Genomic DNA, 14320 nt, shown 5'->3' on the forward strand with positions numbered 1-14320 from the left:
TAGGAAGGCGAATGCTTGATCGTGCACCTCCTCACATTTTATGTTTTGATTCTAGAACTTCTCTGATGATTAAACTATTTTGAAAATAATTTGTAATAAATGGTGGTTTCTGGATATTTGAAAAGTTTAAATTTTTTATGAATTTTACGGATGTTACAATATATATAGTGTTAAAGTTAGTGTAAAGTTGGAACATTATAATATAAATTTCAATGTAAAAGGATTTAGTGTATGTTTTAGTAGTCTTGGAGATGCCCTAAGGAGTTTTAACCTACTATCATGGTCGCCTCAACTTAGAGTTTCAAAAAATAGAAATTAAGGGATTATATTGCAACTATTGCAAAACCCTCAAGGCCTTTAAAGCAAATAACCTCACAATTTATTATCATGTCGAGTCTCTCCAAAAAAATTTACCGGCAACCGGCTACGCCTCGTACCCCAAGTTCAGTCCTCATCAATATAAACCGCCGGTGATCACCCATGCATATGCTGTGACTCGACTATTATTCAAACACTTTCTTGCCACTTCTTGATCTTGATTTCCCGACAATGCCGATCCACACACAGCTTGTCGACCGGGTTGCCGTCGGCCGCTACCAAGACGAAGTGACTCATCCCAGCGCCATCAAGGCGTTTGTGGCAGAGTTCATAAGTACTCTGATCTTTGTGTTCGCCGGCCAAGGCTCCGGAATGGCTTTTGGCAAGCTCACTGACGGTGGTGCAACCACCCCAGCTGGTCTAGTGGCGGCGGCACTTGCACATGGCTTTGGTTTGTTTGTGGCTGTCTCGGTCGGAGCTAATATCTCCGGCGGCCATGTCAACCCGGCTGTCACCTTTGGTGCGTTCATTGGTGGTAACATCACCTTACTCCGTGGAATCTTCTACATCATAGCACAGCTCCTTGGCTCCGTCGTAGCTTGCCTGCTCCTCTTTTTCTCCACCGGCGGTTTGGTAAGTTGATCACTTTCTAATTTTGAAACTAAAAATATAAATAATATGAAAATTTTGGATCGATAAGTTTTATTAATGGAAGTAAAATGGTATCAAAAGCATATAATATTGACAAAGTTAATAGGCTTGGCAATAAAATCAATAATAAAAATGATTTTAACTATTTGTAAAATGATAAAGTATGTTTTTAAATAATTATTTTAAAGAAACAATAATAACAATAGACTCCAGAATTTTTATTAATTATATTTATTTTTACACGAATAACATACATTAATTATAACTTGATAATCTTTTGTAGTGGTAGTATTTTATGTCTTTTCAAAATATGTATATGTTGTAACGAATTTTTAAGCAATTTCATGTCGTTTTGAAGTGAATTACTTAGAAATTTCATAACAAAAAGTATGTGGTTAGTATGAATTACTCTTGTATAATTAGAAATAAAAATGTGTAGATGTTCATGTTATTTTACTAATCTATGTAGTAAAATTTAATTTTTTTTTAATTTAACAAACTTATCTTTTTATCATTTGATGTTATATTAAATGATAAAAAAATAGTGATTTGTTATTTTAAATGCTAGAAAAATTAGTTATATAAATTGATCAAATATGTGAAATATACAATTTAATTATGTTGCGTCAGCCTTTATTAATTTCACATAATATAATGCTTTATTTTACGACAATTTTTATATACCACTCATTTGCTTTGCAATTTTATTAAATTATTAAATACGAATTTCACGAAACAAAACCTAATAAAAAATGCAGGCAACCACCGGATTTTCATTGAGCGCCGGAGTATCAATCTGGAACGCCTTTGTCTTCGAAATCTTGATGACTTTCGGACTGGTGTACACCGTGTACGCCACTGCCATCGACCCAAAAAAAGGTGACGTCGGCATAATCGCTCCGTTGGCAATTGGATTAGTGGTGGCGGCTAACATTTTAGCCGGCGGTGCATTTACCGGAGCATCAATGAACCCCGCCGTTGCATTTGGCCCTGCGGTGGTTAGTTGGGACTGGGGGTGCCACTGGATTTACTGGGCTGGACCCCTAATCGGTGGTGGGATCGCCGGTGCCATTTATGAGCTTATCTTCATTAACCGCACTCATGAGCCTTTGCCAGGATCTGAGTTTTAAGGGATGTGAAAGGACATTTATGACCTTGTTAATCTTTGTTGTGTCTTCTGATTTATGAGTTGGTATTGTATGATTGTATTTGTCATTTATATTGGCGTTTTCTTATTTAATTTAATTTAATTTCCATTGTGTGGAAAATAATTTTTTGGTATCAACTACGGTTTACGAATATAAATCTACTAGGAAATTATGGATGTTTGTTGTAATAGCCGAAACTAGTTTCTATTGGGATAATGCCATTGTTACATAACGAATTATGCCCTTCATTTTATTTGGTCACTTTTGTTTTATTAGGTCACTAAAGCGTCAAAATCTGTGCAAAAAACATTTTATGGAATGTGAAGGACCAGGTTACCACATTTACGTGACATGCCACATACTGTTTCACCATAATATTGTCATGTAGCGCAGATGTGTCATGATAGCCTTCATCCTATAAAAATGAAATTTTTTTATTAAAATTTTCAATTATTGTTGTTATTATCATCAAATAAATTTTAAAAACTAAACATGAATTCCAGGTGTGTTACCCACCATCAATTTATTAACCTCGTCATTCACCTTCCTCTACCCGTCTCCGACCACCACCATGACACCATCACCATCAGGCTCCTGGTCGTACCACCACCACCATCATCGTCCACCTCCCAATTTGGAATTCTTAAATTCTTTCCTAAACAAAAATTATAACTCAAACAAAGAGTTGGTAGAAATTAACGAGCCATTAACCAAATACACCCCACTAGAGCAGCAACCAGTAAAGCTTAAATTCAAGTACAAAGACGTCCATGTGAGAAGATATTGAGCTTGTCCCCCACTTAATTCCTATTAAACTGAAAAGTTAATGATTAAAACTCAAACAAAGATGATGTTAACATCAGCATATTTCTTGATACCAAATAGAGATAAGAATTATTATGATAAGTTACGTAGGACCCATTTATGATTCACCAAAACTTCAACGCATAAGGCCATCGGGTATGAGGGGTATCTTCTTGTGTAATGATCTAGGTGGAGGGATTGTCGAACACCGCCCCCAATGGGAGTAAGTGTGATGCAGATCGGAGCTGGTCACGGACCTTCACAAACGATTTGGTTGGCTATTCGAATTTGGGCCGTTTGGCGCATTCAATTTGGGACTGTTAGCATTAATAAAAAAAATCTTTGTTTTTTTCTAATTCAAACTTCACCGATTTGGTTGGCTATATGCAAACACATAATACGCATAAAATTTCTCACAACAAATACTCTCAACAATATGAATAATTTTTTGGGTGCTATTTCTTCTTCTTCATCCGATAACGATGATTCTGATGATTAGTTGATTTTGCACATGTTGTTGTATGTGGCACATGACATTGTGCGTCAGAGAGGCGAAAGTCCAAATAATGGGCCAAGCTCATTGGCCCATAGGCCCATGAATGGTGACAACCAATCATATTCCACCATGCAACATCTTTTGGAACATTCATCCATGTCATACAACACATGAGAATCAGCGAGACACATGATGGAGCACCTTGTATCATAGTGGAGCATCATGATGAACAAGTGGCGCATCATGAACATTAATGGTCCAACATCCATCATGGTGGCACAACATGGTGTAAACCTTGAGCAATACCAACTTCTAAGCATCCTTGAATGATCTTGAGCATCATAGAGGACTTCATAACATACTTGGCTCATCAAGGACCAAGATGGTCCAACTTGCACCATGATGGTGCAACAAGTGTATGGATGGCGTAACAGGCTTCAAGTGTGGCACAAGAACATCAATATTGGAGCAACAACACCACCTTGGCGCAACAGGAACCTACATGACACAACAAGGACATGCATGGCGCAAGAGCATACTCCATGGCTCAACAGGAGTAACCCATGGCGCAAGAGGGAGCATAATGACGCAAGAAGGAATGCCCTTTGGCGCAACAACATCCTTCTTGGCCCATTCCCTTGTTACTCCATATCACTCCCAAGTGCTCCAAACCTTTTCCAGGAGCTCCAAACCCCCTTCTGTACGAACCGTTCCTTTGGCACTTGATCCTTTCCTTTCTCAGATGATCCATTCCTTTCTCAGATGATCCGTTCCTTTGTTACATACTCCATGAACCCCAAGTGCTCCATTGAGTTCCAAGTGCTCCAAATACTCCATGAACATGATCCAAATGCTCCACGAACATGATCTAAATGCTTGAGTCACATTTAACATGTTTTATTATGATATACTTTGAATGTTTGGAAAAAGATAATTGGTGTTTTGGTTGTATTAAAAATGAAATTTTTACCTCATAATTTTTGGGACGTTGCAAGTTGGTATCAGAGCCTTAGTTTGATAGATTCGGACACACTCTCGGGTGTGACTACACTCAAAATGAGGAATTTGTAATTTTTTAGAAAACAAAATTCTAAAAGGATTTTGTAAAGAAAAAGTGGGTGTGATGCGTGCAATTGGCCGAGCTCAAGTAAGTGATTCCCAAAATACTCATACATGTTGATATGTTATATGATATGAATGTTTTCATGCTAGGATAATGCTAGGGATACTTTCAGGAATTGCATGATATATTGGTCTGATATGTGATGTCTTGTAGCCTAAGAAGCATTTGATGTTATGCTAAATTGGGAATATGTTTTGGTATCAGTAATTTCTAAGTGTATGCTTTAAAAATTATATACGGTTAGGATCATATAGCCCTAGAATGACTTATTTGGCCTTATTTCTTGTATTGTGTATCATTTGCATGCCTAAGGCAACCGACAGTGAGAGTAGAAGTTCCTAGCATGAGTGGTAGTAAGTGAGTGGTGGATATTCTTTGTTTATTTTGTGGCTTGGAGTGTTACTGCTCGAATGCTGCTTGTTTTATGCTTTGTGGAACTCTTAAGTGATGTGAGTTAACTATTGAGTGAATATGTTAAGTCACATGCGACAAAGGTTAAATAATCTCAGAGTGATGGATTTGACCCCATTGCATAGCTCTTGTCTGAGTCCAACCGTTATAGGGATGAGTCTTTTACTCGAAGGATTATCTAAGCTTTGTTTAATGTGATTGTATTCATGAAGTGGTTAGTTGACATTATCGGGAGTTCTTCAACAGCTGATGGCAGGGTGAGGACGGGACCCTAGGGGAACCTAGGAAGTGATTTAGAGAGTTTTGTTATGTTGTTTAGCAAGTACTTGGAGTACCAGTTTGAGAAGGTGACTTGGAGGATTCGAGATAATTCTTGAGGAAACTATGGATAGGTGTGGAAGGTAGTATCGAGCCCGTACTACTGAAAGCACAAGATCTATACTCGAATCGAAGAGAGTCTTGGAGAATCTAGGAAGCCTGTGGGATGAGGATTCTTGGGTATGTTCTGATCATTTGTATGATTATTTTTCAGAATGGTAATAAGCACACATGGAGGAGGTTCAAGTTCTGGCGCAAGCTCAGGTGCATGTACTGAGCCAATTGATGATCGGGGGCAGGAGTTCATCTCGTCGGAGATTACCCATGGTATTTTGGAGCAGACTCCTATGATCTTCGGTTCGGTCAAGGAGGGGATCGTGAGGATTTTGGATGAGCGCCTGGGTGCGTTTCGCACTGAGATTATGGCGATTGTGGGAGCTCGCACTCTTTCCTTCAGATAGTCCCGTGCTTGTGGAGCTCTTGAGTTCTTTGGGGAGAAGGACCCCATTGCTAGTAGGAGATGGTTAGTGGATATGGTGAACGCTTTCTGGACGAGTTTCTGCCATGAGGGGTCGAAGGTCAGATTTTCTTTCTGTCTTCTGAAAGACAGAGCTCGAGAATGGTGGGAAGAGGTAGACTTAGCTTTGGGAGGTGAAGCCCTGGAGACGATGACTTGGGATGAGTTTGTGACCCGGTTTAGGGCCGATTTTGCACCAACTATTGAGGTGCAACAGTTGGCGATGGAGCTTTAGGACCTTCGCCACATGACCGAGACTGTGGCAGAGATCACTACCAAGTTTCGGGAGAGCGATTTTGTTGGTCCCGCAGTATGCAGCGGACTAGGAGATAAAGAAGGTAAGGTATCATGACATGCTGGGGGATGACATCAGGGAGTTTGTGACTTTGTCAGGGTGTGACCCTAAATGATATGATTGTTATAGTCTATAAACGGGAGATCCATTTGGAGCACCTCGGGAAGAGGAATTTAGAGGAGACTCATATCGCAATAGGCTAAGCGAAGAGGCCCAAGACACAGGATTCGTGTTTGGGACGCCATCATAGGGTTTTGGTGATGATATTTTGTTGGATTAGGTGTCTAAGCTCATAACTATTTTGGTATGTATTTGACCCTATTATGAGCATGATCCTTTTGGGTTGCCTTCACTCATGCAACTTGATAGGATGACAAGAGGAGAGAGAGTAGAATTTATTATATGAATAATAAATTCGTACTCAAAATGGTTTTATTAATATATTGCAAGATTAATATATTATTTGGAAATCATATTATTTAATTAGTATTGATCGGAAATTAATTTGGTGATCAAAAGAGACTGATTAAATAAAGGGGACTGATATTGCAATTATTTGATAGTTGCTAGTTGGGCTATGGATTCCTAATAGAAAGGGATTGGACGAAATCTATGGAGAGTCCAAGAAGATTTCGTCCAAGGGCTTTCTAGATGGGCTCCATGGATTGCTTAAGCCCTAAGCAAGGAAATTAGGGTTTCCACCATAAAACCCTAATAGCCTCAACTATAAATAGATCCCTTAGTATATGGAAATCGACCCTATGTTTCTTAAAGTTTCCCTAGCCGATTTCCTCCTCTCTCCTAAGTCATCTTATTGCATTGGGTGTTTGTGATTCCATTAGAGGTGCAACATTTGAGGCACTAAGTTTTCAAAGGTCAAGGAGTTCTTGTTGTTACTACATAACAAGTTGAGGTAATCATTCTAACTTGTTTATTATGTCTATTTCGAAATAAGCATGCTAGATTATGGTTTATTGCTTTGGTATTCAATGTTGTATGTTCAAATTAGAAAAACCTAGATCAAAGCAATTAGGGTTGCATGAACACCATATGATTGATGTTATGCTAATAACCCAACAGTGGTATCAGAGCCTAGGTCGTTTTTCTAGTTGAATAGATGCAAAAGTGAACTGCCAATTGATCAAAAAAGTCGAATTTTTGCTGTCTGCGAAGCCGACTCGGCGAGTCCATCAGTGGACTCGACGAGTTGCATGAACTCGGCGAGTCCATCAGTGGATTCGGCGAGTCCAGGGTGCTGTTGCCGGAATTTTCGATTTTTTGAGCAGTTTTTTATGAGGATAATTACCAAAACTTGTTTTTCTTGCCTAAAATCGATTTTTCATGTTTGGTATGGTTATCCTTATCAAAATTAATGGATTTGGTTAAATATGGATAATATAGGATTATTATGATTCAAATATTTGACCTAGTAAGCTTGAAAAGTTTCAATTTACATCCTTTAGGTTTTATAGTTTAAATTTGAACTTAAAAAGTTTTAGTTTTTGAAATTTAAATAGTTAAACCCTAATATTTTAAAAAGTTTCAAAATATGTCCTCAAGTTTTGGAATTTATAATTTAATTAAAAAGTATTAATTTTGAAATATTAAATTCTAAAACCCTAGTATTTTGAAAAGTTCAAAATTACCCCCTTTATGGATTTCATTAAGATTAATTAAAAGTTTAATTAAAAGAGAGAATTAATAAATTCATAATAATATGGTTTAAGATTAATAAAATTGAAAGACTAATTTATTAATAGATTAAACCACCTAGTATTTTAAAAGTATAAAATACACCCTTATACTATATAGAATTAAAAGTTTAATATTATATATGTATAAATAAATGTCAGTCTTACCGTTAGTAGGCCTCATTCACGAAGCTGGTCGATAAGGGGTGTTTAAGGAAGCGGCCTGTAAAATGACCGCCATTAGGTATCCACTCTTATCCACCGCACTCTTGACTAGTGGATGGTCGTTAGCCGAACGGGTAGGATAGGACACAACCTTCCATTATAAGTATAATGAAATACGAGGTAACTAAACACTTTTATAAATTCCCAAATCTTAGTTACTTTAGGAAAAATGTGGAGTTGGTGCTAATCCATGAAATTGCACATTGCACCTTGTTGGTCGTTAGTGGAGCGTGTGTGGTTAACCGGCACACTAATATGGGACCAATGAAGGATCACAATGGGTAGCTCGTAGATTATCATAGATCATTGGAGTGTGTGTGGTTAACTGGCACATTGATTAGGTGATAGACATCTTCGAGAGTACCAAGCTAATTTGCATGGTTATCCACACCTTGTTTGTGATCCTCGGTATCCCAGTCACAAACTAGAAGTGCATAATCGAGATTAAACATGCCATTGAAAAGTTCAATGAATCTCAAAAGATCTAGGAATTTCAATTCATTAAAACCTAATTTTCAATTTTCGTTTTCATGGTGGAAATAGGTAAATCGTCATTTACCTACCTTCAAATATTCTGCAACTGGATTACAGCATCCCTCTTCCGAGTTGTGGAATATTATGTTGGGTCCTAGCCTTAATATTTCATTTGGGTGTTATATTAAGGATTGAATCATTTAACTTGAATTTCTGTGATAAACCGAAAATTTCTACCTTGTAAGTCAATTCAATCAATCAAAAGTAAGGCTTGTTTCTATTACCTTTATGCGGTGTTAAGGGTTTGTTTTAGAGTTTCTAAGCCTAGTACACTCAAGGATTGTGTGTTAGGAAGTGTTAGCATGAGATCATTGAGTTGCAATCGAGCCGGAAACACCCTCACAAGTAGTTCACGGCCGTGAACCCATCTTGGACCGTGAACTCATGCTATATACATGAGTTTTAGCCATTTTTTATTCATTTCTCACCTCTTGGTCATGAACCTCTCAAGTCTCTCTCAAGTATCATCCACAAGCACTTCAATCTTTCACTCTTAAACACCCCTTTCCTTTGATACTCCATAGAAGCTTACTAAGATCTTCAAACACTAGCCAAAACACAAAGATCTTCAAGTGTTCTTCATCTTTTGGGTCGTGAACCACTCATCTTTGGGCCATGAACATCAAGTGGGCCATGAACCACTCATCCTTGGGCCGTGAACACTTCATGTGTTCTTGGGTCGTGATCACACCATAGGGCCGTAAACCCTCCTTCAACCTCCTAACTTGCTTCTAGCACTCCTTTGGTGAGTTATTCTTGCACCCTAGGTTGTTTCCCAATCATCTTTTCAGTTAGATTCACTAATTACATGCCAATATGTATCATTATATGTCATTTAGGACTCGTTTGTGCCTCGGGACTTCATTCGTGGAACTTATCATCCTTACTCGAATCTTCAATTGAATCACCCACATAAGGCGAGTTCATACCCCTATAATCTATCTTTTAAATGTTTTTAAAATGCTTTTAAGGGGGGGGGGGATACAAGTTGAACACAATGTTATTGTGTTAATATTTACCTGTGATAACCATCACATTAAAGGATTTCTTATGCTTTTGTAAGTGATCAAATCAATTCAAAAACTCTTTTTAAAAGATGTTACTTTGTTGTCTATAAAACTTCATTCTTAAAGTACATGCTTAACTCAGTAGATAATTAAGTCTTTTCTACAGGCCAGTAACAGTTCAAACAAACATACTAGTAAACTATAATAGGTATAGTTTAGAGGATTACTACTTACTACTTCTAGAACAATGAAACTTACAGGAGTCAGTTCATACATGAGTCAGTTCTTACATACTATAACTAGAAAAGAAAAGAACATACATATTATAACTAGAACATAAAGGAACATACATACTATAACAAGAACAAGATAACATTAATGTGAGCCACTACTTCATGGCATAGCAATATACTGTTGTGTCACGTTTTGTAACCAGAGTCTCCTGGAGGGAGGGCGTGAGTTTGTGTATAGATCTATACGGGATTGACCATCCTACACCTTGCTGCTAGCTACAGTAGGACCTGCAGGTCTACGGGTGACAAATGTCATACCATTTCGATGTCTTTAGATCGTCGTGTTTTATACTAGTTAATCAAGCATGGTTATAACCTCATCACATTTTACCTTAATTAAACTTATTGGTTTTACGGTAGTTAGTACATCAGTAGTTATTTTATACAATGCTACCGTACATCTTCATTTTTTCCCCATTACACTCATATAGTGATATTCTCACAACGAGTAATCTAAACTATTTTCTAGTAAAGATAGTTATAAACTTGGGAAAACATACATTCTTACGAGAGAACAAACAAACAAAATAGTCAGGTCTTGGTACATTCAGTTAGAAGGGGGCCTATAATGCTAACTTTATGGTTCCTTGGTGGATACATTAGGGATATATATTAATCAGATCTGACATGCAGTAAGATGTGTGCTTTCCGCTTCTTTTCCTGTTCCTTGTTTGGTTGTGGGCTTAGAGCAGATTCACACAATCTACTATCTATTCGATCTTAGCTATAGATATATATATATATATATATATATATATATATATATATATATATATATATATATATATATATATATACTCCAAGTAATCATAGGGAGTAACAGGTATGGGTCATGTCATAGCATACAAATTAATTATACCGCTTTCTAGTACAAAAACATACTTTTCGGATAGAACATTAAGTAGGTAAAACTAGAAACTTATCTGTAAAAGGTTTGATACGCTTTATTAAACCCGTATAACTTAAAGGTCCTTAAATGATTAATTCTGTAATACCTTAGCTTATAAATGAAGGTTATATATAATTAATATCCGATAGGCAGTGGAATGTGTTCTTTCCGCCTTACTTCCTATTCCTTATTTGGTTGTGGGCTTAGGAAAGATTCACACATTTAACTGTCTGTTTGATATTAGATTATATATAACTGGTATAAACTTAGTGATTATAGAATGAACTATTGTGGTTACCATTTTACCAAAGGAAATATATGATTTTCTTAAAGAATGTTTTCTTCAAATATAATAGAGCTATTACAGTTAACTCCGTAAGTACCAAATGAATACGCCAAGGTTATATACAATGAAGACCTAACAAACAATGGGATGTGTGACTTCCGCCTCATTTCATGTTCCTGCTTTGGTTGTGGGCTTAGGGCAGATTCACACAATCGATTGTCTGTTTACTCTGGGTTTGATATAACTTGTATCAATTTAGTACTCGTAGAAGGAATTGTAGAGTCATTTTTACTTATCATTCATCACATTAGAAATATAGGATTTTCTGGAGGAACACGCGAACTTTTCTAAAAAGAACTTATTGTATACATTTTATAACTAAAATACTTATGAACTCACCAACTTAAATGTTGATCTACACTTTCAAAATAACTTGTATTCTCAGGAAACTAGTAGACAGGTACACGCACAGGGATTCAGAAGATGGAGCATAGTAGCTTCATGTATTTGTTTTGTTATTTACTTTTAGAATCAATCTTTTGTGAATCTAATACATTGTAAACACATTAATATTAATGAAATGGTTGTTTGTTTGTTACTTTGATTACTATGATGCATGTGTTGTGATACTAAGCATGACATCCTCCGCCCCCGAACGTTTCCGCTGTTCTGGTTTGGGGGTGTGACAATTTCTCCCGTTTTGTAGATGTCAAACTCTTACAACTACGGTTTTTCCGAATCCTTTGGAAAAAGCTTTCCACATGAAGATGATGTTCCATGATTGGATTGTGGAAATGGAAATAATGCTTCACTTCCTCCACCTCCTCCAGTAATTCTCCCTGGCCCACGTGCTCAAAGATTTGAAATGTTCAAAGTCAATCAAGCTCTATTGGATAACAAACACGAAGATGGAAAGTCTGTATGTGCTCATGTCTTGGATATGAAGTTGCATATTGATAAGTTGCATATTGATAGATTGGGAATTTTGGGTGTCGTTGTCTCAAGGAAGCTGGCTGTTAACTTGGTTCTTCAATCACTTCCCGAATCATATAGTGAGTTCATTAGAGATTACTATATGATGGACCACGACGTGACCCTCATTGATCTTACCTATTTGCTTATTGCTGTTGAATCAGCAATGATTTGGTGCACTGGTCAAGCAAATTTGACTGGTAAGTCAACCTCCCAAACTTCCATGGACATAGGCAATGGCAACAATAGTCCAGAGAGGATTTCTTCTCCTAAGGGAAAGAGGTCTGCCATGGTCAAAAAGTTTGACCATAAGAGAAAGGAAAAGTCTGAGATTGTTTCTTGTGTCATTCCCAAAGAGTCTATATGTTTCTATTGCCAAAAGAAGGGGCATTGGTTGCGAAATTGCCCTAACTACCTAAGAGATCTAAGAGATGGGAGAGTCAAGATGTATGACTTTGCTTCAGGTAAATCCACTATCTAACTCTATTAAGTTCCTATTTGTAGATTCTTAATACATGATGTGATAAGATTACATTCTGATGTTTTGTAGGATCGAAGAAAAGAAAGGAAGCTTAAAATAAATAGTGAGTTGAGTCTGATCACCAAGAAATGGATTTCGATCGCATGATTCGAAGATCAGATTTTTAAGCTGTTACGTAGAAGAGTTAGGATAGATTGCTTAGGAATATTTAGTAACATAGTTTTCATTTGATATTGCATTGTAAGGATGTGACAACCCAAAATTTAGCATTGTAAATTCAATCAATTTAATCCAAAGTCCAACTTGTTGCGACCACCTTTTAGCCATATTAAAGGACCCTTTGATAGCTTCTAAGCTTAGTGTAATGTACGAATGGGCGTTAGAATGTGTTTACTCGAGGATGGAAAGATTGGCTAAGTCTGGAAAACCACTCACAAGGTGTGTACGGCCGTACACAGGGTCTAAGGCCGTACACCACCTTCTATATATATACATGGTGCTCATTCCTTTCTCATTTTCTCCTCCTCCCAACCATGATCACTCCCATTCTCTCTCAACTATCATCGGCCGTGAACACCCCAAGGCTCCAAAAATGTAAGTATTCCAACCTTAAACTTGTTATACTTGAAAGACCCCTGGATCTAAGCCTCGATTCTTCACATTTTGGCCACACCTTCATGATCTTGAAGGGTGTACAGTCGTAAACCCTTCATAGGTTGGCCGTACACACCCAAAAAGGGTCCAAATCAAGTATTTTGCCCACCTTCATGTTGAACATTAGACCCACTAGCTTCCCCATGGATCAAATCACCATTGTTGCATGTTTCTTCCATGGGTGTACGGCCGTACACTCATTGGCCGTACACTCATGGGTCGTACACACACATTGGCCGTGAACCCTGGTCGTACACTCTCTTGTATGGTCGTGAACCCTCTTTCAGTCAATCACATGTGATTGTAACACTTCCTAGCAAGTGTTTCCTAGTCCCTAAGGGTGTTTCCTTTCATGTTAGTTGTTTAAAGCACTAATTACATACCCTTATATGCCATTATATGTCATTAGGACTCGTTTGTGTCTCGGGAAGTCATTCGTGAAACTTCTCATCCTTACGCGAACCTTCAATCGAATTACCCACCTAAGGTGAGTTCATACCCATATGTCTTTACTGTTTTTAACGTTTTCAGGGGGAATACAAGCCAAACATAAATGCTTTTGTGAAATTTATACAAAAAGGATTTCAATAAACTTTAAACGGATGCAATTGATACAATCATACAGTTTTCTATAATTTCATAAAACATATAGATGTTTTATCCCTTTTGTACTATGTTGAGCATAAGGGGAGTTTTCATCATAATCACAGAACTATCAATGTAAAACATGAATTGAATGCATGAATGAACATATAAACTATAATAGGTATAGTTTATGGAACAATTAACATATCAATGTACAAAACATAGATTCAATGCAACCATACATCATAACTATATAATGTGTAGTTGATGAGATATGCAGACAACAAGTTAAAATCAATGGATTCATTTATTCTACATGTAATCGTTAGTATAGCATTTTATGAGTGAGCATTCTTCGCGTACTTATTTAAGTACTAACAAAAGCCCTGAGATTATAACCAGAGTCTCCTGGAGGGAGAACGTGAGTTTGTGTATAGATCTATACGGGATTGACAATCCCGCACCATAACTGCTAGGTACAGTTAGGCCGGCGGGCCTGGGTGACAAAGTCATTTCGATTCCGACGCCTGAAGAACGTCGTTCAGGCAATTCAATGGTCAAGTATGGTTATAACAACTCATAAATTTGGTACTAAGAATATACGATTAATGTATGAATGGTA

General features: G+C 37.2%; 1 protein-coding gene across 1 annotated transcript; it reads left to right on the plus strand.

The window, feature by feature from the left end:
* Positions 1-418: 418 nt before the first annotated feature.
* Positions 419-2254, plus strand: LOC145119100 (aquaporin TIP1-1-like). The gene is made up of 2 exons (XM_079054731.1): positions 419-951; positions 1728-2254. Exons 1-2 carry the CDS (start codon positions 550-552, stop codon positions 2097-2099), a joined length of 774 nt encoding a protein of 257 aa, XP_078910857.1. The 5' UTR covers positions 419-549; the 3' UTR covers positions 2100-2254.
* The last annotated feature ends 12066 nt before the right edge of the window (positions 2255-14320 follow it).

Source organism: Lactuca virosa, chromosome 6 (genome assembly GCF_052849685.1).
Source record: "Lactuca virosa cultivar CGN04683 chromosome 6, Lactuca_virosa_CGN04683_v6, whole genome shotgun sequence".
Lineage (NCBI taxonomy): Eukaryota > Viridiplantae > Streptophyta > Magnoliopsida > Asterales > Asteraceae > Lactuca > Lactuca virosa.